The sequence below is a fragment of the Chelonoidis abingdonii genome, chromosome 11 (assembly GCF_003597395.2).
Source record: "Chelonoidis abingdonii isolate Lonesome George chromosome 11, CheloAbing_2.0, whole genome shotgun sequence".
NCBI classification, from domain to species: Eukaryota; Metazoa; Chordata; order Testudines; family Testudinidae; genus Chelonoidis; species Chelonoidis abingdonii.
In genome coordinates, this window is record NC_133779.1 from 3481434 (window position 1) to 3508737 (window position 27304).

A 27304-nucleotide genomic window follows, 5' to 3' on the forward strand; every position below is an offset into this window, starting at 1 on the left:
AGAGGCACCTTCCTGGCCCTTTCTTCAACGTGGCGACCTCCCCCTGGCTCCGCCAATCTTCCGCCATCAGCTGCTTTCCTGTGCCCAGTGAGCGGCATCAGGGCCCAGTCACACAGCTGCGGGGGAGCTCCCAGCTACTGCAGTCCTGGTCCGTCCCAGCAGGGGCCGCTGTGGGGAGTGGGGTGGGAACTCGCTATGGGGGTGCTCCCAGCTACTCCAGTTCTGGCCTGTCCCAGCAGGGGGCGCCGTGGGGAGCAGGGCAGGCCCTGGGTATGGGCGGAGCTCCAGGCTACACCAGTCCTGGCCTCTCCCAGCAGGGGGCGCTGCGGGGAGTGGGACAGGAGCTGTCTGTGGGGGAGCTCCCAGCTACTCCAACCTTGGCCTCTCCCAGCAGGGGGTGCTGTGGGGAGTGGGGCAGGAGCTGGCTGTGGGGGGGCTACCAGCTACTCCAGTTCTGGCCTCTCCCAGAAGGGGGCGCTGTGGGGAGCGGGACAGGGGCACTGGCTGTGTTGGGGGGCCCTTCTGGCCACTAATTCCGTGTTCATGGGTGTGCCCTTGTGGGCTCATCCTGTCTCCACCAGGCGGGCAGGACGGTAGCGCAGCCGGTGGGTCAGGAGATGGGCAGCAAAGGATGTAGCTGACAGGGTCCAAAAGAACCGGCTCCTCCGCCCCCACTTTGCTCGGCCCTTGGGCTTATTAATTAGTATGATCTGCATATAATCCCATAGCCCCAGCCTCAGTGCCCACCCGTAGCCCTCCAGCACCCACGTTGCCCCCTCCCCAACCTGCCTGGATCCCAGCTGGTCTCTCGTCACCCCCACACCACTGTTGGATTTGCCCTCAGACTCCTGCTCCCTGGCACCCCCCTCTGCCCTCTGTGTCCCCCCCGCACCCCCTCTGGGCACCACCCCCATCCCCTCCCCACCTCAATCTCTGCGCCTGCCCCTCTTGCTCTGCCCCCAGCCCTGACACGACAGACACAGGCTGGACCCCGCTGCAGTTCACACATAAAAGGTTTTAATCACCTCCTGAAAAGGGGGCCGTGCCCCAAAAGGGGACAGTAGGGGGGAGAGGGGTCGGGGGGGATGAGGAAATCAGGAGGTTCCGGGGGGCAGAGGGCACAGGTTTTTAATGTAAAAACTTGTGTTCGAGACTCAAACAGCGTTTTCCTTTTAAAAAGTCATGATGGGGGAAGGATGATGGGAAATGGGGTACAGTGGAGGGGTTGGAGGGATGGATGGGGAACAGGATATTCTGGGGGAATGGGAGATGGCTCTGGAGGTTGGGCAGATTATGGGTGGATGGTTCTGGGGGTTGGGCAGATTGTGGGGGGTTGGTGGGGGAATGGGGTACCGCTGGGGGGCCTGGGAGGGATGGGGGGCTGGAGGATGGCTCTGGGGTTGGGCAGATTGGTGGTGGGGGGGAATGGGGTACTGCTGAGGGGCTGGGGTGGATGGTGGGGGATGTGGGAAGGCTCTGGGGGTTGGACAGATTGTGGAGGGGTGATGGGGGAATGGGGTACTGCTGAGGGGCTGGGGTAGATGAAGAGGGGGAGGGCCTGGGGTGCAGGAGGAGTTTGCTAGAGTGGGGCACAGTTTGGAATAACAGGGAAAAGGGGCGATGACTTTTTTGATACTGAATACACTGAACACAGAAAATGATCTAGACCAGCCAGATACAATAAATAGGCCCCCCCGCAGTCTGTGTCGGTGAGCGGGCGCCTGTTGCCCCCTTCCCAGAAACACTTGGGGGGGGCAGGGGGAAATAGGTTGATTTTGGAACTAAACTCTGCTCCGTCCCCCGTCCCGGACAGTTATTAATGCATAAAGATTTACTCAAGGTAAAAGGATCTTTGTAATTTCGTGTCATCTGTGCATGTGTCTTTGCTAGTCCTGCTCTGTCCTTCCCACGCCGCCTGGCGCAGACAGGGTGGAGGGGGGTCTCGAAACTCATCCCGTAGCCCCCCCCCCACACCCTTTCCTCTCCCTGCAGCCGGGCAGTCCTGTCCTGGCCCCAATGCTTGCCTTCGCGCCGTCCATTGGGTGGTGTTTTTCATTTCTGTCCTCCGTCTCCGCTCCTTAAGGCACCAGAGCCGGCGTCGGTGGGATCGGCGCAGGACCCCCGTCTGGGGTGGGAGGGTGAAACCGGAGCCATCCCCTCCACACCCCCGGGGGAGCCGGTCATGCGCCCCGCGGGCCAGATGAAATTGCCACCCCCGCAGCCCGCCCCCCTGGGCCCATCTCAGACGGTGCTCTCCAGCATCCACTCGGTGCTGCTGAAGGTAACCCGGCGTTGGCTCAGCGGGCAGTCCTCCGCGTTCAGCTGGGATGTGGACATGTGCCTTTTTGTCCGTGCCCGGCGCGGGTAGCTGTGGCTCTGGAACAGAGCATAGTCCCCATCGAAGGAGTGACGGTGGTGGTGAGTCCTCGAAAGCTCCCGGGGAAAGAGGCCCACGCTGCCCAGCGTGACCCGGTGCTGGCTGCCCGGTCCGCTCTCCCGGAGGAGACGCAAGGAGCCGGTCACGCTGCCCTCGGGCGGGCCCTCCTCTGAGGACAGCAGGGTCACAGTCTGGAGGTCGGCACCCGGCTTGGGGTCTCTCTTGTCCGGTTCGGGGGCGGTGGGTGTGTCCTTCTTGGGCTCCGCCTCCGTAGGCCCCGCCTCCGTAGGCCCCGCCTCCTGGAAGGTCTCATATTTGTCCTCAGCGGGCTTGGTGGCCGGGGGCTGCCCGCCGTTGGTCTGGGAGTAGACGTTGCTGACCTTGGCTTTCTTGGGCCCCTCGTGCCCGCTGTGGACCTTGTAGCGGATCATGAGAATGATGATGAAGACCAGGACGGAGGCGACGATGATCCCGCCGATGATGATGATCATGGTGCCGCCCAGGAACTGGGTGTGCAGGGCGTGGCACTGGGCCATCTCCCCCTCCGTGGTGAACTGGACGCAGCCCACCACCCGGGTGGCCGTCAGCGCCGTCACCCCGTCGTCGTAGACGGCCAGCACGCACAGGTCGTAGGCCCGCCCCGCCGCCAGGTCATTCACCAGGAAGGCCCTGCTGGATGGGGGGATCATCCTGGGGGGCGGGGGGGAAGACACTGGTTAATCGCTGGGATAGCCCCTTGCCCCGTAACCCAGGCCCCAGCCCCCTGGCACATCCCAGGGATGTGCCCCTAACCCCATAAAGCTCTCTGGGGTAGGGATCATCTTCCTGCTCTGTGTTCATACAACACCTCGGGCCGTGGGGTCCTGGCCCCAAACTAAGGGCCCCAGGTGCTACCATAACACCCCTAATAGCGATAAAATGTACAGCCCCTGCCACAACAGGACCCCTAGTTATGGGCCAGGACTAGGCGCTGTACGTTTTATGACTATTAGGGGTGTTACGGTAACACCTAGGCACTCTATTTACGGGGTGGGACCTTCCGTGCTGCTGTAATGTACATACTATTGCTATTAGGTGTATTACGGTAGACCCAAGGCTCCAACCCCATAACTATAGTGCCTAAATGCTACCGTAATACACCTAATAGCAATAAAAAAATCAGGTTCAGAGAAGTGCTAGATTTGGGCCAGTTTCGTTGACCTGTTTGTGTCATGAAAATCAGCCAAGTAGTGATAATAATTCTGAAGATGTCGTAAGTTTCTTTTCTTTTTTGACCTTTCGCTTGGAAATTTCCGTCAAATTTAAAACATACAATAAAAATCCCTCACATTTGAAAGAAACAGATTTCTTTGACCTGACATGATTTTTTTGGTTTTCTGAAAAATTCAAAACACATTTTAATTTCAGTTGGTCCAGAATCAATTTTTCCTCCCCTCACCACCAATTTTTTTAAAACTGCCAGCGAACCAAACAATCAGTTATTTGTACAGCTACTTCTGGTCCATGACAGCCCCCACGCGTCACCCTAGAGGCAGCTGCATCTCACTGCTGAGCACCCTGTGCTCCATCTCAGAGGTGGCTGCACCTCAGCACTGGGTGAGAGCTTCCTGTGTAAACAGCTGTGATGCCCCGCCCCAGAGGTGGCTGCACCTCAGCAATGGGTGAGCGCTGCCTGTATAAACAGCTGTGATGCCCCGCCCCAGAGGTGACTGCACCTCAGCACTGGGTGAGCGCTTCCTGTATAAACAGCTGTGACACCCCGCCCCAGAGGTGGCTGCACCTCAGCAATGGGTGAGCACTCCCTCTATAAACAGCTGTGATGCTCCGCCCCAGAGGAGGCTGCATCTCAGCAGCAGAGGGAGCAACTCCTGCACTTATCTATGCACAAAGAGTAATGTCACACACACTAGAGTGTCACAACACATATGTGCACGCAGTAGTTGCTCACACGCACGCACACACACACTGGGGAGCTCACACACACACAGGGTAATGGCTTATCTCACACACACACACACAGGGCCGGCTCTACAGTTTTCGCCGCCTCAAGCAGTGCACCGAATTGCCGCCGCGGGTGGCGGGGGCAGTCCGTGTGCCCTTAGGGCGGCAGGCGCATTTCCGCAGCGGAGGCAATTTGGCGGCAGCTTCTGTGTTTAGCTGAAGCTGCCCCGGACAGCTAAACATAGAAGCTGCTGACGAATTGCCACTGCCACGAAAACGCGCCTGCCGCCCTAAGGGCACAGGGACTGCCCTTCCCCACCTGCCCGCAGTGGCAATTTGGTGCGCTGCTTGGGGGCAAAACAACAGGGACTGCCGCCCCTTGCAGACTGCCGCCCCAACCACCAGCTTGGACTGCTGGTGCCTGGAGCCAGCCCTGCACACACACACACACACACACACACGCACTCTACTGTCCCTGTTTTCAAAGGATGCAGAGAAAGCCATTAACCCTTTGTAAATCCCCTCCATCAACTCCTGCCCTATGCCCCCGCCCCCCCATGCTCCCACACCCTGCTGACCCAGCCGTTGCTAATCCCACCCAGGAGTGGAGTCACAGGGCCTGGATATGTGCAGCTTGCTGGACTGGAAACCCCTCCCTCCCCTGAAACAGATTCCAGCTGTGTGGCCGGTCTCGCTACTGGGGATAACCAAAGAGTTCGGTTGCCATTCACCTCAAAGCTAGCTGGGATCGCGCCACTGGAATGCAGCCACCTCTGTGGTGGAGGGCGACAGCCAACTGGTGCACATGGAAGGGGGAATCTTGGGAAGAGGGGTTTGGATCTGAAGCAAAGCTGGGCCAGATCTTTAGCACCTTGTAAGTTGTGGAAATTGAGCCAGCGGTGGTGGGATTTGAACCTGTCACTGTGAAATCTAATCATACGGAGCCAGATAACTGGAGCTCAAAGCCTTCTGCCCTGCCCCCACCACTGGTGCTCCTGGCCCGGGTTTGCCCTGGCATTGGGGTGAGCCACAACTCCCTCCCCCAATCTCCTGCCCACAGAAATTTCCAGCCAGTGAAGCTTCCCCTGCTTTCCACGGCATTTCCCCAAGGGCAGAACTGAGGGAGACCCCCTGGTGTTGACACAGGGCAGTGCAGATGGGAGCTAGTGAGCAGAGTCTGTCTGTATCCGGCCCCTCTCCTATCCTTCCTCGGCCTCTGGCTGCACTGAGGTCAGTGGGGCTACCCGTGGACAAGAGAGGCCAGTTACACCCTGTGCATCACCCACTCGTTCAGTGGCGCATACTAGCTGGGGGTGCTAGTAAGAGGATAACAAACTACTACTGCCACCAGTGGCTCTTCTTTAGCACCTGCTTCTAATGCCCCTGGTTCCAGCCCTGCTGATGACCCATGGACCCCATCCGCCAGCCCAGCCCTCACCTGTACACCAGTGAGTCGTCCAGGGAGCTGTTATACTGAATCTGGTACATGCGGATGCCAGGAATGTGCCGCTCCGACGGCCAGTGGATCACCACCGAGGTGGAGGTCAGCTCACCCGCCACAATCTTCTTCTCCAGGTGGTTCTTGGTGTCGTTGGCGCCCGACTTGGTGGAGGTGGTGATGTCAGACGAGCCAGGGTCGGGCTCCTTCGTGTGGCCCGTGTTGTTAACCAGCAGCGGCAGTGGCACGATGCAGACCTCCACGGGGGCCGTGGCCTCGCCGGCGGCGTTGGAGGCGATGCAGGTGAAGACCCCGTTGTCCTTGAGCGTGGTGATGTGCACCTCCAGCGTGCCATTGTCGTAGACCGTGGCGCGCGTGGTGTTGTGGATAAGCTTGCCGTCGGGTGCGATCCAGTGGATGGACGGGTCGGGGTCTCCCACCGCCTTGCACTTGAGGCTGACTCCCTGGCCCTCCATGATGAAGGCCTTGGTGGAGTACTGGCGCGTGATGAGGGGCGGCTCGCAGATGAACTCCTCCTCGGAGATGGACCAGAAGTACTTATCCATCAGGTGCTCAGGAGAGGCGCAGGTCTCCAGGTCGTCCTCCCGCGTCAAGCGCCGGAGCCAGAGCAGCTCGCAGTTGCAATGCAAGGGGTTGCCTCCAAAGCTGATGGTCAAGGTGGATGGGTGGGAGCCCCGGACATTAGCCAGCACCTGAGCCCGGAGGAAGAGGTTGTCTGGGGGCAGCTTCTGCAACCGGTTGGAGGTCATGTCCAAACGCACCAGCTTGTGGAGCTGGGAGAAGGTGCCCTCGGCGATGTGGTCGATGAGGTTGTGATCTAGGGTCAGGGTGTTCAGACTGACCATCTGCCCGATGGCCTCCCATGGCAGCGTCTCCAGATTGTTGTAGGACAAATCCAGGTCCTCCACGGTGGCCAGGAACTCGTCGAAGGAGGCCGGCTGGATGTTGCTGATCTGGTTGTTGCCCAGGATGAGGTGCCGGAGGTTACCCAGGCCTTTGAAATGTTCATTGCGGAGGGAGGCCAGCCGGTTGCTGTTCATATGCAAGGCGCGCAAGGCACGCAGGTCGGCGAAGGCGTAGGGCATTACCTGGCTGATGGTGTTCCGGGAGAGGGTCAGGTGCACCAGGTTGGTCATGTTGGAGAAGTCCTTGCGCCGAATGACGGTGATGAAGTTGTCCGTCAGCCGCAGCTCCACCGTGCGCCGGTCAATGGACGGCGGCACGAAAAGCAGCCCCGTCTTGGCGCACAGCATGGTCAGGGTGGGCGAGATGTTCTGGCAGATGCAGCGGCCGGGGCAGTGCTGACCCTTCGCCATGGTGCCAAGCATCAAAAGGGGCAGGAGGAGTTTTTCCATGGTACTGGCCCTCGCTTCCTCCCGGCCCGGGCTCTGCAGGCAAGAGGCACAAAAATCAGTGGCGACAAACCTACAGCGGCAAATTGCTTCCCAAGCGCTGTCCCCCTCTACTGGCCAGTCTGAGTATTCAGGCAGTTCTCTAGAGGCAGCTGTGTCTCAGCGCTGGATGTATAAACAGCCTCTGTGTCCCACCCCAGAGACAGCTGCATCTCACTGCTGAGCAAAGGATCTTTGTATAAAACAGCCGCCGTGCTCCACCCCAGATTCTAAAGCTCAGCTGGCAGAGGTCCCATCCAAGTACCCCCCTAGCTTGTGGAGCTGTGAGACCTGCAGTTCGATTCCTGTGACCGACAGACCCCTCTGTGTTTTTTTTAATAAGTGGCACCCAAGGAACACAGCCTGGCTGGCCCCATCCCAGCATCACCAGGGGTGGAAAACCATGAGTCATGCCTCTAGAAAAATTGTGAGATCTTGCTTGAAAATCATGAGGGTTTACACAAAGCTAAGCTTCGCAGCAGATTCTGTTTTTCAGTCGCCTCGTGGTTTTTGAGATGTTAGGGGTCCCGTTGCCAAGTTTTTCTTGGCCACCACCAACTTATTTTTAAATGAAAGCGTAAATCCTTACAGGATCCCGTGGCTCTAGGAGCCGGTGATTGAAGGAAAAACACCAGGCTTGGGATAAAATCGTGAGCGGTGACAACACGGGTCAACACCCACTAGGTCGCTTCCTCACACTTGATTTGCTTGGGATTTTCCATTCCCCCCCGCAAAAAAACCTCCTCATTTCCCCTCCCCTCACCCGGACGTTTGCTTTGTTTTGTTTTACTGGACAGTTGTTTGTGGTTTGCTGGGATTTTTTTTGTTCGTTTAATTTTGCATGGTTTGTCATTTTCCAAAACGAGACATTTTCAAACAAGGGATTTTAAACCAAAAAAGAAACAAAGACACTTTTTTTTTTTTTATTGGTGAGAAGGGGAAAATATCCCATCATCTGATCAAAAAAAATTTATTTTTGGAAAATTTCTATCTTCAAAAACAGGGGGGGAAAAAAGGAAACATTTCTGAGTCACTTCCCCCCCCAGTATAACATTTTTCTAAAAAATCAGCCCCTCCCATCCCTCCCCTTTTCACAGATTTGAAAGTCAGCAAAGCCTGCTGTGACAGTGTAGTTTGACCTGCTGTGAGAGTGTAGTTTGACCTGATCTAATACCCTGTCCCGGGGCATCAATCGTTCTGTACAGTGGGCGAAATTCCATTTCTAATGACGGCCTGTGGGTTGTACCTTTCAGGGTCCGTGTTCCCCCCAGTTTACTGTTGGCACAGACATTTGCTGATCTTTGTTACAAATGCGACCTCTCACCCCACCCCCCCGCCAGTGCCCGGAACAAACAGGGACCCCTCCAGTCTTGGTCAGGCCCTCTACGCACCACCGTCAGCTATCTAATAACAGAATTACCTTGAGACCAGTCCATGACCAGAGGTGAAGACGCCCTTAAAAAAAAAAAAAAATCTCCCCTCCCCACCTTTTCAGAAAACCCTCAAACAGGAAAAACTGGGAAACCTTCAGATCCTTAAATACCGGGTTCCTTGTGGCCCACACACAGTGACTCAGTTTCCCCACTGTGCTCTTCAGCCATAGGTGTGACTTGATTCCTCCCACCAAGCTGCTTCAGAGAGTGCCCCCCCCCCCCCGATTCTGGGGCAATGGACTGTGACAAAGTGGGAATTTTCTGTCATATTTTTATGAAGTCTGTGTGCCTCAGTTTCCCCTATTTTTCCCAAGGCTATCAGAGTGGGGAAGGACTGTTGGTTCTCTGGGCAAGTACAATCCTCCTGTCACATCACTGCTCACATTTCTCTGAAGTAGATAACAACTCCGCCTGAGGCAGGAGGCGCCTCCCACATGACGGATAAGAAGGGATAGGACAGATGGCTACAAAGCCACAAGGTGGGAAGGGAGAAGGGCGATGAGGAGCTTTGGCTCACACCGTCTCGTCACCCAAGGGCAAAGGGATGTTGGGCAGAAAGAGGACAAATTCCAAGCCACATGTCACGCCATTGGCCTGTGGAACTCACAGCCACATGAATCCCACCCAGGGCAGGAGTCAGGGTGGGATTGCACATGGCTCGGATATGAAGAATAGCCAGAGCTAGAACAGCTCATGCTGCCAAGGATGAAAAAGCTGCTCCTGCTCCTCTGGCTAATAGAGACCAGCGCAAGCCCACATGTGGGGGACAGATTGTCCCCCATCTGCTACTTACCCTTCTTCTGGAGCCAGGCACACACCCTCGCCCTGGGATACCCCCCCAAACACATCCCAATGCACCCACAAAATCTCTCTCCAGTGACTTTCAGGCACCCAGCAGGAGCATCAGGGGCTGATGCAAACCCTCGGGGCAATGAGAAGCAGCCGCACTCAGGCACCTGGCTAGCCCCTCATCCTGTCTCCACGGGGGGGAGGGCGGCTTTGACTCACCTGTATTCCCCACCCCACCCTGAAGCGTCTAGCTGTGGCCCTGCGCTGTGCTGTCAGCCTGCCCCCCGGCAGGCAGACTGGTGATAGGATCGCAGCTGACAGCTGCGATGAGACTTTTATCAGGAGCAGCCGAATGTGACGGCTCTGAACCAGACCCAGGAGATGGAGATGACTCCAACCCGGCCCCGGCCCCCACGGTGCAGAGCCGGCGCCTCCCAGAGGGGAAAGGCACCACGTTCCATTCCCTGCTCCTCAACAGTGCACTATCTGAGCACCTCCCAGGCTGCAGTGTATTTATTCACACTACCCCACCCCCACAGGATCCTCATTGTACTGGTGGGGAAACTGAGGCACAGAACAGCTGCTCAAGGAAACGCATCTGTGGGAGAGCTGAGATGTTAGCGCCCTAAGCCCGGCGCCATCCTGCCGCTGCCCAACCCAGCTCCAGGAAAGCTCTTCAACAGCTGCTTATTGTGGACCGGTTTCAGGAAAGACCAGAATGCAACCGAGGAGTTCTGACAGCCTGTTGGCTTGGCTCAGACCTCTACACACCACTCCCCTCCCCTCCCCTCCCGGAGCCATGGATAGAATCCAGGAGTCCCAGTTTCTAGCCCCCCAACTCTAACCCATGCCCCTCCCGGAACCAGGGATGGAACCCAGGAGTCCTGGCTCCCAGCCCCCCAGCTCTAACCCACCAGACCCCACGCCCCTCCCAGAGCCAGGGATAGAACCCAGGAGTCCTGGTTCCCAGCCCCAACCCACCAGACCCCATACCAGAACTCAGGAGTCCTGGTTTCCAGCCCTCCCCCAGATCTAACCCACCAGACCCCACACTCCTCCCAGAGCCAAGGATAGAACTCAGGAGTCCAGGTTTCCAGCCTTCCCCGTTCCCCCCACTCTAACCCACCAGACCCCACACCAGAACCCGGGAGTCCTGGCTCCAAGCCCCCTCACCAGCTATAATCCACCAGACCCCACGCCCCTCCCAGAGCCAGGGATAGAACCCAGGAGTCCTGACTCCCAGCCCCAATGCACCAGAGCCCCCTCCTCCCTGCCCAGAACCAGGGATAAAACCCAGGTGTCCTAGAGCCCAGCCCCATTGCTCTAACCACTAGACCCGCCCCCCTCCCAGAGCTGGCTCTCTGCACCTCCGCTCTAACCACTAGACCCCACCCCCTCCCAGAGCTGGCTCTCTGCACCCCTGCTCTAACCACTAGACCCCACCCCCCTCCCAGAGCTGGCTCTCTGCACCCCCGCTCTAACCACTAGACCCCACCCCCCTTCCAGAGCTGGGGCTAGAACCCAGGAGCCCTGGCTCCCAGCCTGCCCCTGCTCTAACCACTAGATACCACCCCCTCCCAGAGCTGGCTCTCTGCACCCCCGCTCTAACCACTAGACCCCACCCCCCTCCCAGAGCTGGCTCTCTGCACCCCCGCTCTAACCACTAGACATCACTCCCCTTCCAGAGCTGGGGCTAGAACCCAGGAGCCCTGGCTCCCAGCCTGCCCCTGCTCTAACCACTAGATATCACTTTCCTCCCAGAGCTGGGGCTAGAACCCAGGAGCCCTGGCTCCCAGCCCGCCCGCGATCTGAACCCTAGAACGTCGCTCCTGTGTGCGGACAAAAGCAACCTCTGCTGTTGCCAGGCAGATGTGGATCGAAGTCAGCGGCAGGCTCTGAGCCTTTATCTCTCTTGCTCTCCCCAAGGAGAAGAGAATCAATTACACCGAGTGAGAGAGAAATGGAAGAGAAGAGAGAGAAATGGAGTGAAAGAGAGAGAAACGGAGGGTGGGGGAACAGGCTACAGTCACTGCCCTGCTAAGCACAGCTGGTCAGTCACAGCCCCTCCCCATGGCTGGGAGCCAGACCCTCCCGCCGCTAACCCAAGTGCCCCCTCCCAGCACCTTATCACGGGGGAAGATAGGAGCTACAGAGGGCATTGCTGGGGCTTTTACTATGGCGGGGGGATCACAGGCTCAGCTGCCATGGAGCACCCACTGCTGGCCAAGCCTAGTGGTGCAGGCATGCCCTGCCTCAGTTTCCCCTCCCCCAGGTGTTTGGTCTTCCCCAGGTCACTCTTGGCATGCAATCCCCTCCCAGGGCAACAGGCCAGGCAAACAAACAGTCGTTCATCCAACCCGCTCAGATTCCTCTTCAGCAACCTCCCATGCGCGGAGGGGCTCCCATGCAGTCTGGCCACGCCTGGGCAGAGCCCTGACTCCCAGCAGCCCTTCCCCCAGACCAGCAGCACTTACTCCCCATAGTTTCTTCCCCCCCTACCCCCCTGCATTCTCCTCCCTTTGATGAGGCCCAGGCATTTCTCAGGCTGGCTGAAATCCTAGTTAGTCCTGGCTCTTAGGCTGGCAGGCAGCAAATTATGGCACAGGCTGGGCTGATTGTTCCTGGCTGGCTACCCCAGCACACTGCCCCATTACATGTGTGTGTGTGGGTAGATATAGAAAGAGCATTAATGGGGGTTTTATTGTAGTGGGGGGGGTACGAGTTGAAGAGAGCATTGCTTGCTGCTATTGTGGCGGGGAGGTTACAAATGCAGTGCTGGCAGGACTTGTATTCTGGCGGGGAGGTCTGAGCGTCAAACAAGAGCCATCCATGCCTTTCTGCTGGCATAACCCTGCCCTGGGCCCGGCAGTGCTGAGGGGAAGTGCCTCTACTGGGGTCCAGCCAGGTCCCCTGCTAGCCCCGCAGACACTTCCCAGACTGGGGTAGCCGTGCCCTGCCAGCCGCCGCTCAGCTACCCGGTGGATGGCACAGCAGGGACACAGCCGCCACGCTGCACCCATGGGTGCTTCTTTAGACACACATCTTAGCCGGCCCACGTTCACAGCCTGCCGCACTGATGCCTCTGTTTATGGAGGAGCTGGGACAGAAGCACTCTCCTCCTCACCCGCTGTTCTCAGGGGCTATAGTTAGGAACAGAACTCAGGTCTCCTGACTCCCAATACCCCCTGCTCTACCCAGTCTGGCTTCCCGACCCTTCCACAGACAGAGTGGGGTTTGCGTCTCTTTCCTGAGGTGCGCCCCCTTCTCAGCCGTACAGCTGTCTGCAGGCCTGAGCCCCGGAGAGAGGACAATTAATTTTTCATAAGGCCTAACGAGCTGGAAGTGGGAGCCAGCAGCTCCTCGCAGTGGCACTGGCACTAATCTTGTAAGCACAATAATGCAATCCCGTAAAATACCAACGAGCGGAGTAACAAGGCAGTGGAGGGAGGGGGCGCCGTCCCATGATGGATGGAAGCAGACTGCGTGTCATAGCACCTATAACGCAGACATCATTCTTGAGGGAGGGGGTGCTCCATGATGGCATAAAAGGCTCCTCCCTGGGAAGCGGCTTTGGAATCAAATAAAGCTAAACAGATTTAAGGCCCCTTTAACTATGAATCAGAGTGTCCACACAGGGGTGTAATATGGTTTAACTAATCTACTTTAAGAGTAAATTTGGATTAGTTTCCCCTGTAGACAAGCAAGGGTCTGTTGCAGTTTGCTGCCAATGCAGCATTTGGATCCCCTTGGAACCTGTGCTGCCAGCCTGGGGAGGAGTCACCTGTGCCAGCCGGGACAGAGCCAGATAGGCAGCCACCACCCAACTGTTCTAGGGCCTGGGAAGTGGGTTACCCTTGGTGTCTTCTCTCTGCCATTGCTTCATTTCCTGTCAGCGTTTCCCGCCGCAGACCCCTTCAACGGGCCATCAGGCTGGTTAACACGGCACTGATCAGCCAGGAGGCAGAGGGTTCACACGACAAACCTGTCATCCTCCTCCGTCCCAAGACAGGGCCCTTGGGCTGTCTCATCGGCTTAGATGGGCAGTTCTCTGGGGCAGGGACCGCCTTTGTGCTCTGTGTCTATACAGCACCTGGCGCCCTGGCCCAGGAGTGGGGGTACTACTGTCATACATCTAATAGCAACAAAAATGTACAGCTCCTGGCACCATGAGGATTTGGTGCACGCCTGGGGCTCCTAGGTGCTACCATAATACAACTAATAAAAACAAAAATGTACAGCTCCTGGCACCATGAGGATTTGGTGCAAGCCTGGGGCTCCTAGGAGCTACCAAAATACAACTAATAAAAACAAAAATGTACAGCTCCTGGCACCATGAGGATTTGGTGCACGCCTGGGGCTCCTAGGAGCTATCATAATACAACTAATAATAACAAAAATGTACAGCATGTAGTACCATGGAGGCTGGGTCCATGACCGGAGTGCCTAGGTATTACCATAATATACCTAATAGTAATAAAAAGGTACAGCTCCTGGCACAATAGGGTCCTGGTCCACGCCTGCAACTGAACATTGCAAACCTGCTATTAATTACGCAATATCATCTCAAATTCTAAGTACTTATTTAAAATATTCTAAACCTACTGCTTGTATCTATATGTGCTTAACTCTAATGAATTATAATTTTTTAAAAAAGCAGGCTTAGTCTTTCATCAGCCAAAAGCACTGTGTTCCCTTTAATTTATTCCTAAGACAAAACAAGTAAGGAACCGCTGCTCTCGGTTCTAAAAACCCTGGGTAACAGATTTGGCGAGACATCCAGGAGTCAAACATAGAATCTTCTGATTCCAATAATCAATGAAGACAATGTTGTAAAGTATTGGCTACATGCCCACCACCGTGGCTGGCACCCCAAGGACTGAACTGGGGTCCTCCAGGGCTAACAGCACGAGTGGCTATGGCTTGAGTTAATGCTTCCAAGGGAGGGATGTCCCTGACCCTCTTCCATGCAGCTATCACACACACTTGCCGGTGGGTCACCCCAGAGTCTAGCCCAGCATTGATGCAGCCCATTTCTCAGAGAGGCATCTGGGCGGCTCCCAGCTCCATCGTGCCCTATACAGGTTCATCAGGACGTGCCCAGTGTTCAACTATAGAATCACAGAATATCAGGGTTGGAAGAGGCCTGAGGAGGTATCTAGTCCTACCCTCTGCTCAAAGCAGGACCAACCCCAACTAAATCATCCCAGCCAGGGCTTTGTCAAGCCTGACCTTAAAAACCGCTAAGGAAGGAGATTCCACCACCTCCCTAGGGAACCCAGTCCAGTGCTTCACCACCCTCCTAGTGAAACAGTGTTTCCTAATATCCAACCTAGACCTCCCCCACTGCAACTTGAGACCATTGCTCCTTGTTCTGTCATCTGCCACCACTGAGAGCAGCCGAGCTCCATCCTCTTTGGAGGCCCCCTTCAGGTAGTTGAAAGCAGCTATCGAATCCCCCCTCACTCTTCTCTTCTGCAGACTAAACAATCCCAGTTCCCTCAGCAGCTCCTCATAAATCCTGTGCTCCAGCCCCCTAATCATTTTTGTTGCCTTCTGCTGGAGTCTCTCCAATTTGTCCCCATCCTTCTTGTAGTGTGGGGCCCAAAACTGGACCCAATACTCCAGATGAGGCCTCACCAGTGTCGAATAGAGGGGAATAATCACTTCCCTCGATCTGCTGGCAATGCTTCTACTAATGTAGCCCAATATGCCTTTGGCAACAAGGGCACACTGCTGACTCTTAACCTGCCTTCTCGGCACGGTGGCGGGTCTGCGCTCGCTCGGCGCTTCTCCTCGCTGCTCATCGCGCCGAATATTCCTTCTGCCTGGCAAGCACAGAGCCTGTGAGGCCCATGCCACACCTGCTTCTGGCCTGCGCCAGGCCCTGCAATGCCCTCACAAGCGCAGCACAGCTGCCCTGGGCTCATCCTGTGCAACCCGGGCCCATCTCAGGCTACGCTCACACCCCAAATCTGGCTATGCCCTCCCCTTGCCCTGCCCCCACCCAGCACATGGCACGTTGGCAATTACCTCTCCTCAGGAATACATCCCGCCTCCCGCCGGGCATGCAAGCCTCCGCCGCCACTGCCTGGGGAGAGAGTGAGAGAGATGTCAGCAGCCATCCCAGCTGCCCCCATCATCACCCTCCCCAAACCCAGGGGCGAGGGGCATGCAGAGGTGGGCGTGGCCTGAGGGCGAGGTGACCCAGCCCACCCCACAGCATAGTGGCTCACAGCACCCAGTGCCTCACCTCGGCACTACTGTAATACACCGAATAGCCACAAACGTACAGCACCTAGCGTCTTGGGGGCCTGGGCCATGACTCGGGTGCCTCAGCATTACCGTAATACACCTAATAGCAAAAGAAAATATACAGCACCTGGCACAATGGGAGCCTGGGTCATGACTGGGGCACCTGGGTGCTAACTTGATCTCCAGTCCTTTCTTCCTGGGGACCCTACTGGGCCTCTTCTGCCCCTGCCCCTTTTGGTCCCTGGGAGATCTTATTCTCCCCATCTTTGGGGTTAGCTCCAGAGACCGACCATGTTTTCCCCGTGCCCCCCTCTCCCATCAGGAGGAATCACGCCCACCCCTCAGCTGTGTGTTAGGACAGAGCCTTGAACAACGGGCCCTGACCCCGGGCTCAGGCCCCTAGGTGCTACCGTGACACAGACTACAAGCAACAGCAAGAATAAACCCATGTTTCCCTGGGCCCGCTCACACCCCATCGTCACACTCTCGAGACCTCCTTCCCCACCTGCTGTTTCTGGAGCCCATTCTTCAGGGGGTGTTGCGTGTGTGCTCTTGGGTTGGTCTGCAGCAGATAAGAGCCTACTGCCGCAGGCGGCTGGAGGAGTCCCTCCCTTAGCCCAAGCAGTGACGGCTGGAACACTGTGCCCTGGAAGGCTCAGGTTTAACCTGCTGCGGCAGCTTATGATGGTGGGTGTGTCATTTTCACCCTTCCAGTGCTTGTAGACATTGTCTGTCCTCGAATCTTTCCTTCTACACATCCAGCCACGGGATCCACCCATCCCCAGTATCTCTCCATTCTTCTGTCTGTGCAGGCATCTGCCTCCAACCAGCCACAATAGTTATCTATTGCTCTAGCTAGCCAGCCAGCCATCTCTTTATCCTTATATCCACCCTTCCATCCACCCCTCCATCCTATCCTCCTACCTCTCTCTCCTCCTACCCACCTATTTATCCACCTCTTGACCTATCCATCCATCCGTTCATCTCTCTTTCTACCTCACTTTCCGTCCCTGGTATCTCTCCATCTTTCCATCCATCTCTGTCCAACACCCATGCCGGGTCGACCCCAGGTCCTGCAATGCCATCCAGGCCCTGCAAAGCCCTCACAAGCACAGCCCAGCTGCCCTGGGCTCGCCCTATGCAACCCGGGCCCATCTCAGGCCACGCTCACACCTCAAATCTGGCCAGGCCCCTCATTCACCCTGTCCACTAGTTATCCATTGCTCTACCTACCCGTACATGCATCAGTCCATCGCTTCACCACCCTTCCATCCATCCTCAATACTTAACCATCTCAATCTATCCCTCCATCCTTCCATCCCTCTCTCTCTCTCCATTTATCCAGTTCTTCCCTGGCTCTACCTAGCCATCCATTCATCAGCCGCTCTATCCTTCTTCTCGACCTTCCATTCATGCACATTTACTTCTCTCTCTTCCTATCCATTTATTTATAGTATCCGTCCATCTCTTTATCCATCCATCCATCCACAGGATTTAACCATCTCTCCATTCATCCTTCCACCATACTTCACAAACTCTCTTTTAGTCTACCCATTCCTTTTTGTACTCCCCTAGCAAATCTTTCCCTTGCTGGCTACTTGTATTATATAGCACCTAGGAACCATAGAATCAAAATATCTATTGACCTATTTATCCATCCACTCATCACCAGAAAGTGGCATTTTCAAGGAAATTAATCAAAGCACTGTTGCTGTGAACTCACTGTCCTAGTCAGTGAGCTAACCCAGCATTATTTAGCTCAGTACAATATCCCAGTGATTTGACAATACCTGAAATGTTCAGTTTTGCCCACTCCAGATGAAGCTGAAGAGCAGTGCAGGGGTTTCGGAGAGTGTGTGTGTGTGGGAGGGGGAAGCTCTCAGCACATGGGGAAGATGTTTAAGATAGGCACATCGGTTGGATGTTCTCACTGAAAGGCTCGGTGCTGAAATGATTCATAAGATTCTAGTGAACATCACTAGGTTTCAGAGTTAACACATAATTGACCTGCTTAAGGTCTGAGAGGTGAAACTCAGGGGGGCCTTCACTGCCAGCTTTGACCATCTTGGGTGATTCCCTGATTGACCCATTCTATCTGATTGGGACCAGGGGGAATTGACACTGCTGAGAATCTGGGATTTCCCCCCTCCAACCCGATGCTTTGACCTCTGGTGGGCATCTTGGACCTTTTCCCCCAGACCTTCCTCCCCCTTGCATACCCCGTGCGAATTGGGACCATCCAGAAGTGTCTCACGCCCACCTCGTACCTGTGCCAACTACAGGACCAGTTTCTCCTCTCTTGGTTTTCACACCTCAACTGCTAGAACAGGGCCTCACCCTCCCTGATTGAACTAACCTCGTTATCTCTAGCTTGCTTGCTAGCATATATATACACCTGCCCCTGGAAATTTCCACTACATGCATCCGACGAAGTGGGTAATCACCCACGAAAGCTCATGCTCCAAAACGTCTGTTAGTCTATAAGGTGCCACAGGATTCTCTGCTGCCTGTGCCAATGATGGCATGAGAGGGCCAGGTGACAGGACCCTTTGGCTCATGTGGGGCAGGAGACATGGCAGGGAAGGGCGGGCAGGCGGGTCGGCTTTCCCCGCTGGAAGAGGGCATCCAAAGCTAGGGCCGCTCACAAGCTCTCTCTGTGAGGTGCTTTGAAAGCCGCAGCTGGCACGTGCCGGAGAAGATTCCAAGCTGTGTTCCACCGTCACGTCACAGCCCCCGGCTGGCAGTGCCATGGCACAACGCCGGAGATCCCGCATGGCTCAGCACAGCGGGCGCCAGCTGCATGCACGTTTGAACCGCAGCACCTAAAAGCGCTTGCTGGAGCCTGCGGCGCTGCCCATCCCAGAGGGGCGTCTAGTGAGCACGGGGACCCACCGAGAGCCTGGGGACATGACAACCCCCCTCGGACCAGGCGATCTTGGTTTCAAAGGCTCTGGGAACAAGGGCGAGGGGAGGGGGAGCCAGCTTGCAAAGGCAGGGAGCTCCCACCTCACCTGCTCTAACCTGAGGCAAAGACAGAAAAGGAGCGTTGGAGAACAGAAAGCAGGAGGAGACGGCTGACGTGAGTGTGGTTAGAGCCCGGGGGGCTGGGAGCTAGGACACCTGGGTTCTGTTCCCAGCTCTGGGAGGGGAGTGGGGTCTAGTGGTTACAGCGCAGGAGGGCTGGGAGCTAGGATGCCTGGGTTCTGTTCCCTGCTGTAGGAGGGGAGTGGGGTCTAGTGGTTAGAGCTAGGGGGCTGGGAGCTAGGACTCCTGGGTTCTCTCCCCAGCTCTGGGAGGGGAGTGGGGTGCTGGTGGTTGGAGAGGGGGCAGCCGAGAGTCTGTCCTTGTGGGAGCTATTCCAACCTCTCCCTCACTGCAAACGCAAGCAAGTCACTTCCCCTCTCCGTGTGGGGCTGTGTCCCTTGGGCAGAGCACGGCATCAGTTTGCCTAGGGAGTGTCCCCCTTCCAGGGAGGCTGGCCACTCCTGGGTCAGGGAGGGGGCACAGCAGCGATATTTAACAGGCAAATTCCCACCCCATTCCAGAACAGGGGCCTTGAAAAACAACCCCATGCTCTGTTGACAAGGTACTGAGGGGACTTGGGTGGGCAAATTGTGGTAACAGCGTCCCCTAGTGCCCTTCTGGGGCGTTGGGGGCTGCACTGACTGGGAGAGGAGAGCACCCCCTACTGAGCCCCCCGCAGCACTGAATCTTTGGCAGAAGAGCCCTGTTCTTCTCCTACAGCACAGCCAGCAGGGGCAATAGAGTTACTGGCTGTGGCTTTGTGCTTATGGCAGCTTGCAGCTCGGCAGCCACCTGCTCTGGGTGCTGTGTGCCGATATCCAGGGCTCCCACCCAGGGCCCTGAGCGTCTCGGAGCTGAGGCCAGAACCCAGCACTGATCCCCCTCCCCTGTAGTCAGGTGTGACTTGGGACTGACCCCGTTGGAGCTGAGGCCAGAACCCGGCCCTGCTGCGCTGACAAAGGGGCCCTGGGAATTGAAGGCAGGCTAGAAATAAAGGAACTCATGACCCCAGCAGCTCTCCGCTGAACCCAGGGCAGCGGGAGGTAAATGCATTGGGCCCGAAACCAAAAGAAACAGGCAACAAACGGAATCAAGCGGGTTTCCGATTGCAGCCCCACTGGGGACCTCTAGAGGGTGACACGACCCGCCCGATGTCAGAGCAGCTCTGGTCCCACCCAGCAGGGGGCGGTGGGGTTGATCTAGACCTCGTCCTGGCCGCGGGAGCGGCGAGGCCGCACAGACAGAGCCGTGGGAATTAGACAGGGACTCTTGGGCTGAGGCTGGTCGTGGGCGGGGACAGATCTAACCGGCGCTGGTGCAGTCCTGGGAGCTGCGGCCTGGGATCACCAGGAGATAAAGCTGCTAAGCCCGTGGGAAGGTGAACAGCCAGGGGGGCTTCAGCAGGCCTGAGATTTTCCATATTGTCCAAAAGAGGGCACGGCTGCCTGGTACCAACTACGAGAGCAGAGCGCTCGCTGCTGAGACCCCACCCTGCTCCCTGCCACCCAGCATCCCCTGCCGAGCCCCCGTCCCACCACCTGGCACCTGTCGCTGAATCCCCACCACCCAGCACCCCCCGCTGAATCCCCACCCCACTCCCTGCCACCCGGCACCCCCCGCCGAATCCCTGCCACCCAGCACCCCCCGCCCCACTCAGCACCCCCCGCCAAGCCCCAGCCCTGCTCAATGCAGCCCAGCACCCCCCATTGAGCCCCTGTCCCGCTCAACGAAGCCCGGAGCCCCCTGTCCCGCACCCCGGCACCCCCTGCCGAGCCCCTGCCCCACAGCACAGAACCCCTTAGTGAGCCTCCACCCCACTCCCTGGAGCCCAGCACCACCTGCTGAGCCCCCATCCCGCAGCACAGAACCCCTTAGGGAGCCTCCAACCCACTCCCCGCAGCCCAGCACCCCCTGCTGAGCCCCCGCCCCGCAGCACAGAACCCCTTAGTGAGCCCCCACTCCATTCCCCGCAGCCCAGGGACCCCTGCTGAGCTTCCACCCCACCCCCTGCAGCCCAGCACCCCCTGCAGATCCTCCGTCCGTCTCCCCACAGCCCAGTGAACCCTGCAGAGCCCCCGCCCTGCTGAACGCAGCCCAGCGCTCCCTGCAGAGCCCCCACCCCGCTCCTGGCAGCACAGCGCCCCCTAGTGCCACACTGGGGCACTGGGGCCAGCACTGAATGCCAGGGGAGAGGACCCCTAGAGCCCCCGCCCCACTCCAAGACACAGCGCCCCCTAGTGCTCAGAGCCGCGCGCCTATCAAGCCCCCCAGCCTTCCCTGCAACACGTGTCCCAGCCGCTCTGCAGCCGAGGTCCGGCCCCGCTTAGCAGGACGGCTGAACCCAGTGGCTGCCAGAGAAGAAGGCCCCAGGCACGGGGCCAAAATCTCCCCCCCCCCCCCAAGAAAACCCAAACAAACTGTGAATTCCCTTCGCTGGGACCTTCCAGCTGCCTGGGCTGGGCGGGGAGAGGGGAATATTACAGCCTTATCTGCTGGGCTGGGAGGTGGATTTAATATCCTAATCCTTATTTAGCTTCCCGGTTCCCTCCTCACCAGACCCGCCGGCTCCAGGGCCCTTGGTCAAGCCGGTGCGGCTAATGCACCTTTTATTCAATTTCAGTGCTAAGGCGGTGCGATCGTGGGAGGGCGATGGGGGAGCTGGCAGAGAGGGGGATCAAATGAGTTGTTTTTTTCCCTCCTCTTGTCACCAATTCACTCGCTGTCACTGGCATAAGAAGCTCCTGATCTGCCTCATTCCCAACAAGGCCCTTTTAGCCCAAAGGCTCTGAGCGCCAACCAGCCAGGGAGAGGGGTCAGAGCCCTGCTCCCCCTATCCCACCCTAGCTGTCCCTACACATAGGATCCAGAGCGGGGATGTGTTGGCTGCTTCAGGGAGCTGTGCAGCGCGGAGGCTAACAGGGAACCCGCCAGCCCCGCTGACTGGCACTGCCAACCGGACAGTCAGCGGCCTGGTCAGCAAAGCTGACCGGATCCACCAGGATCCCTTTTCGACTGGATCACCCTAGCATGGGCCCAGCCCTCGCCCAGTCCCAGTTCTGAGAGCGGGACCCCTCCCTCTACCTGGCACTGCCCGCGGGGGTCCCTGCTCCCCTGGCACCAGGGAGAGGGGCTAAGCAACCCCACGAAACAGGCCAGGTACCAGGCTGCCGAGCATGACCCCCTCTCCTGCAGGCCCAGATCCCCTGCCCCCTCACCCCCCGCTGGCCCAGACCCCCTGCCTCCCCTCCCTGCCCGGGCACCTTATCACTTCTCTCCTCACCCTCCCCTATCCTCATCCCAACCTCCCTTCCCTTCGATTTCATCCCTTTCTTCCACCCCAAACACTTTGCCTCCACCCCCATCACCCTAAGCACTATTCTCCCCCTGCCCCCGGCACCGTTTTAGGCATCCCTCCAGGACAGGGCGGTCTCTTTCCTCCTGCTGGGATGGGAAGCCCAGAACCACCAGCATCGAGGAACAAGTCAACCCCGGTGGGTGAGATCCCAACCCTGGGTGATGACCCGTTGAGCCCTGCTCTCCCCTCCCACCCCCATGGGCTGCCCCTTCTTCCTTTCCCCAATGTTTCCAAGGGGGTGGGGGGACGGGAGACACAGACGTGTTGGGAATAGCACAGCGGGCCCCGACTCCATCTGACATGCTTTGACTCGAAATCAGCGCTTGATAAAAGTGAGATTGCTTGTCGACAAACAGAGCCACCAGCTGCTGGAGCAGCCCCCCGGCACCGTGCACAGCCTGCTAATAACACCGCCCCCGCAGCCAGCCACCCAGGTGGCCGCACTGGGGGAAGGGAGGCTGGCTGGCTCCGAAGCCTGGATCACACAGCCCTGGGTAAGGAGCCAACAGCATGCACAGCTAGGGTGTGCTATGCTGCAGGGAACAGGGTGGGGTGCTCTCTCCTGGTAGTGAGGTCTGCCCGCAATGCCCCAGCGTGGCACTAGGGGGCGCTGTGCTGCAGGGGGGCCTCTCCCCACCAAACTAGCAGTGAGAGGGAGACACCCCACAAGTCCCGCACAGAATCTGTAGCCCACACACGACAATCCACCCATCCTTCTGCCGTGTCTCCATCCTCCTGCAGTAGCTATCTCTCTTTTGACCCTTTCATAGAATATCAGGGTTGGAAGGGACCTCAGGAGGTATCGAGTCCAACCCCCTGCTCAAAGCAGGGCCAATCCCCAGACAGATTTTTGCCCCAGATCCCTCAGTGACCCCCTCAAGGACTGAACTCACAGGCCTGGATTTAGCAGGCCAATGCTCAAACCACTGAGCTATTCCTCCCCCTCTCCCTGACGGCCACAGCAACTCAGCTCCTGCACTGAACTGCAGATGGATGGACACCAGCTGGGAATCCGGCCCTGAGAGTAAAATGTTCCCATCGCTGTCATCCGAGGGGGAACATTTTACACCAGTTTGCCCAGGTGTAAATGATGGTACAAGGGCGATGGACAATCTTACCTTCATTATGAGACTCTTTGCCAGCTCCCCCTAGAATAACTGGGGACCCTGTATTTAGGTTGCCTAATTCTTTCCATTAAAAAGGAGGCCTGGGACCCTTAGCCCTCATTGTTTGCAGCAGGCCTACGAAATGAGGCAGGGAGAAAACCCGTGGGCCAGGAAAGTGCCTTTTCTTTGTTGCAGCCACTTCCATTGAACTTTAGCTGAAGCCATCACAAATCTCCCTTTCTCTTCCATCACTTGCATTGCTACAGGAAGTGGTGGCAGCCTATCCAAACCCGTAGGTCTCCAACCACTTTACAAAGGAGGCATTATCAGAGGGGGGAAACTGAGGCACGGGGTGGTGGCAGTGACATGACAATCGCAGAACTGGGATTTGAACCCAGGTCGCCTGAGTCCTAGTTCAGGGCTCTGATCACAAAGTCCCCCAACAAAATGATACTTGACAAATTAACAACGGAACAGGAACGTTCTAAAGCCAGGCTGATGATACCAAAGAAGCAGCAGCAGATGCTGTCCTGGGAACGCACGGGAATCGCCAGAGCAACTGTGGGGGAAATAAGGGGTGGGGAGAGGTGGGCTGACTTCCCCTTGTACTCTCACTCCAAGCCCAGCCCCTCACTTTGGCCTCTCCCAACCACCCATGGAGCCAGCACAGGGTTGCCAACTTGGTAATATTTAAAAACTGGACACTTTCCTGCCCCACCTCCTCCCCTCTGAGACCCCACCCCTGTCCACTCCTCTTCCCCCTTCCCCATTGTCACTTGCTGCTTTTCCTCTCCCACTCCCCTGGCCGCCTGCAGAGCCGGGGGAGGGAGCTGCAGCTGCCTGAGGCAGATAGGAGGCAGCCCTGGCTGAGAAGGGTCTGGCACAGGTGATGACTCGGTACCTTCCCCACCTGCCGTAAGCAGACATTGTGTGTCCAGTCAGTAGATCTGACTGAAAATGGTCAGGTCCCCTTTTTGACTGGACTTTCCGGTCGAAAACCAGGCACCTGGCCACTCTAATAGCTTGTTCTGTAGCCCAAGGCGCAAAAAGCCTGTTACTTAAGAGTGAAGGTCGAGACGCCTTATTTTTACCTTTCACAAACAAAAAAGGTAGGAAATGCCATGCAAAAAACTCTGTTCAAACAGTACTTAGCGTGCAAGGTCCAGCGCCTGCAATGCCAGGTTTACACTGGCCGTGCCCCTGACCACTGTCCCCCTGTACGTGCACACGGGAATCTCACCTTTGGTTTCCTCCGGGCCCTGCCTCATTGCCAGTCGGGCACAGAATTGCACAAGCAGTCGTAGAGTTGCCTTTTCCCATTTTTCTCCCAGGCCACGACTTTGCAACCTACATAACGTTGTTTTAACCACATGGGATTTTTTGTGTGTGTCTGTAATTATTTATTCATTCCTCTGATCATATAATGATGCTCCTGGAAATGCTGTCTGCCTGATGCCCTTCCACTGAGATCATGAGGGAACCACAGTGCTGACCTGAACCGCGATTGTCTAAGAACTGATATTAGCATCTGAGGTTGGCTATTTCTGTATTAAAGATAATTATACCACTGTGTGGTATTTGCCCCTTTTCTCAGAGCTTGATCTGATCTCCTCTCCCTTGACTGGGGCTGCAAAGGGTGTAGAGGCTGGTGCAAACCTGCCTGGATGTCAGTAGAAGGATGCCAGTTTACGCCGGTGAGGATCTGGCCCCATCTGACACTTTTTGCCATGCAAGCAGCAGCCCTGCTGTGAAATGAGCACAGAACATCAACTCTCCACCCCTAACAAACCCAACAGTCCAAGCTGGATTTGAACCAGCGCCCCTGAGCCACAGCAGCTGCTAGGGGGCTCAAGTTCATTCAGCCTCCTTTCTTTCCCCTGTCGCATCCAGCCACCTCCTTGCCCGGGGAGTCAAGGGGCGTGCGCGTGGGGGTGACGCGGACGCTTGCAGTCCTAGTGAATTATCTTCCCCATTTCAACAGTTCCTTTTGGGCACGGCTTAATTAACCCATATGTCATCCACCTCAGGCTGCTTCCAATTAGGTTAGCATAGGCAGCGAGACGTCGGCTGGCTTCTGGAGCTGGTGTGGGCAGCGGGGAAGGAAGACCCGGGCCATTTCTTTCAGGATGGGTTTATATTCCTGTTACCCAGGCAGGCCTGCAACCATGTGCCCCGGTGCTTGGTGCAACCGCCGGGCCAGATGCCGACATGGCGGCTTTCCGCATGCATCCCCCTGGAGCTCTCTGCTTGTCCTGACGCCCACCCTCTGCCACATGCCACCTGGTGCATCGATGCTGGATAGGGTGGCCAACCTGGTAATATTTAAAAACTGGACACTCCAGCAAGAGTGCCAGAACCTCCCCTTCTGCCTGAGGCCCCACCTCTTCCCCTGAGGCCCCGGCCATCCGCTCCTCTTCCCCCGCATCTCCATCACTAGTTGCTTTTTCCCTCCCATCCCACCACCCTTCAGTCATGAGGGACTTGCTCATGGAGTTGGGGCTGGGAGCTGCCCGATGAAGGCAGGAGGTGGCCACGATTGAGTAGGGGCTAGCGCAGGTGATGACCTGGTGCCTCCCCCGCTGACAGTAACTGGACTTTGGGTGTCCAGTCAGTAGATCTAACGGGACACTGTCAGGCAGGAGCGGTGCCAGGGTTTTTGCCACCCTAGGCGGCAGCGCTCCTCCTCTGAGCATTCGGCGGCGGGAGTCCTTCTGCTCAGCGTCTTTGGGGCACTTCGGCGGTGGGTCCCGGAGAGAGTGAAGGACTTGCCACTGAACTGCCGCCGAAGACCTGGAGCGGAAGGACCCCCCCCCACCAAATTTCGCTTAGAGTGGCAAAATGCCGCCCCCCAAATCCTGCTGCCCTAGGCTAGTGGAAGTGCCGGCCCTGCGGTCAGGTCCCCTTTATGACCCGACTTTCCGGTTGAAAACTGGGCATCTGGCCACCCTAATGCCAGGGGTCATAGTGGACCATAAGCTAAATATGAGTCAGTGTGACACTGTTGCAAAAAAAGTGAATATCATTCTGGGCTGTATTAGGAGTATTGTAAGCAAGACACGAGAAGTAATTCTTCCACTCTACTCGGTGCTGAGGAGGCCTCAGCTGGAGGATTGTGTCCAGTTCTGGGCACCACATTTCAGGAAGGATGTGGATAAATTGGAGAAAGTCCAGAGAAGAGCAACAAAAATGATTAACGGTCTAGAAAACATGAGCTATTGGGGACGTAAAAAAATTGGGTTTGTTTAGTCTGGAGAAGAGAAGATGGAGACGGGACGTGAGAACAATTTTCAAGTATGTAAAAGGTTGTTACAAGAAGGAGGGAGAAAAATTGTTGTTCTTAACTTCTGAGGACAGGACATGACACAATAGACTTAAACTTCAGCAAGGGAGGTTTAGGTTGGACATTAGGAAAAACTTCCTAACTGTCAGGGTGGTGAAGCACTGGAATAAGTTCTCTAGGGAGGTGGTGGAATCTCCATCATTGGGGATTTTTAAAAGCAGGTTGGACAAACCCCTGTCAGGGCTGGTCGAGATAACACTTAGTCCTGCCAGGAGTGCAGGGGACTGGACTAGATACCTCTGAAGGTCTCTTCCAATCCTATGATTCTAAGTACCACCCTGTGGAAGGCTGGACTGACAACTTCCCTTGTAGTCGTGCCCGGCCCTGTTTAAGCCCTGTGGGTGGAGTCACAGCCCCACTTAGCAATCCTAGAAGCTAGATGTTGTGTTCCCAGCAGACACCCAGAGAAGTTAGATAAAAACACGCAACACTTTTGTGGGAAGGTTGCAACTTAACACGACTTTATGTCTCACAATCCAGACCCTTAACACACAAGAACCCCAAAACAGAGAGAGACAAAGCAGGCTGCTCACTAAGGCAGGGGGCGTAATTCAGTCCCCCTTGCCGTAGGTGGCTCAGGGCAGATTGACTCTGATCACACACTTCCCTACAAAGCCCTCTAGCTTGCCAGCAGGATCTGAAAGTCCCTTCACTCCCGTAATGACAGCTTGCAATTCCAACACAGTCCTCGATACACCACACTACACACACACAGCTCTTCCCTAGTATGTCAACCTCCGTGGCTGTTCTCAAAGCTACCTACCCATCTTAGGTGAGCCTACTACTGAAATATCCAAGTTCCTCACAATCTTTTAAAGTGTTTAACCCCAGAACGCC

The 27304-nt window shown here is 56.7% G+C and overlaps 1 protein-coding gene across 1 annotated transcript; it reads right to left on the reverse strand.

The window, feature by feature from the left end:
• Positions 1-1452: 1452 nt before the first annotated feature.
• On the reverse strand, positions 1453-7161 carry LOC116822388 (leucine-rich repeat and fibronectin type III domain-containing protein 1). Its single transcript, XM_032776257.2, has 2 exons — positions 5757-7161; positions 1453-3067 (listed from the first exon to the last, which is right to left on the reverse strand). Exons 1-2 carry the CDS (start codon positions 7130-7132, stop codon positions 2242-2244), a joined length of 2202 nt encoding a protein of 733 aa, XP_032632148.1. The 5' UTR covers positions 7133-7161; the 3' UTR covers positions 1453-2241.
• Between the last annotated feature and the right edge of the window lie 20143 nt (positions 7162-27304).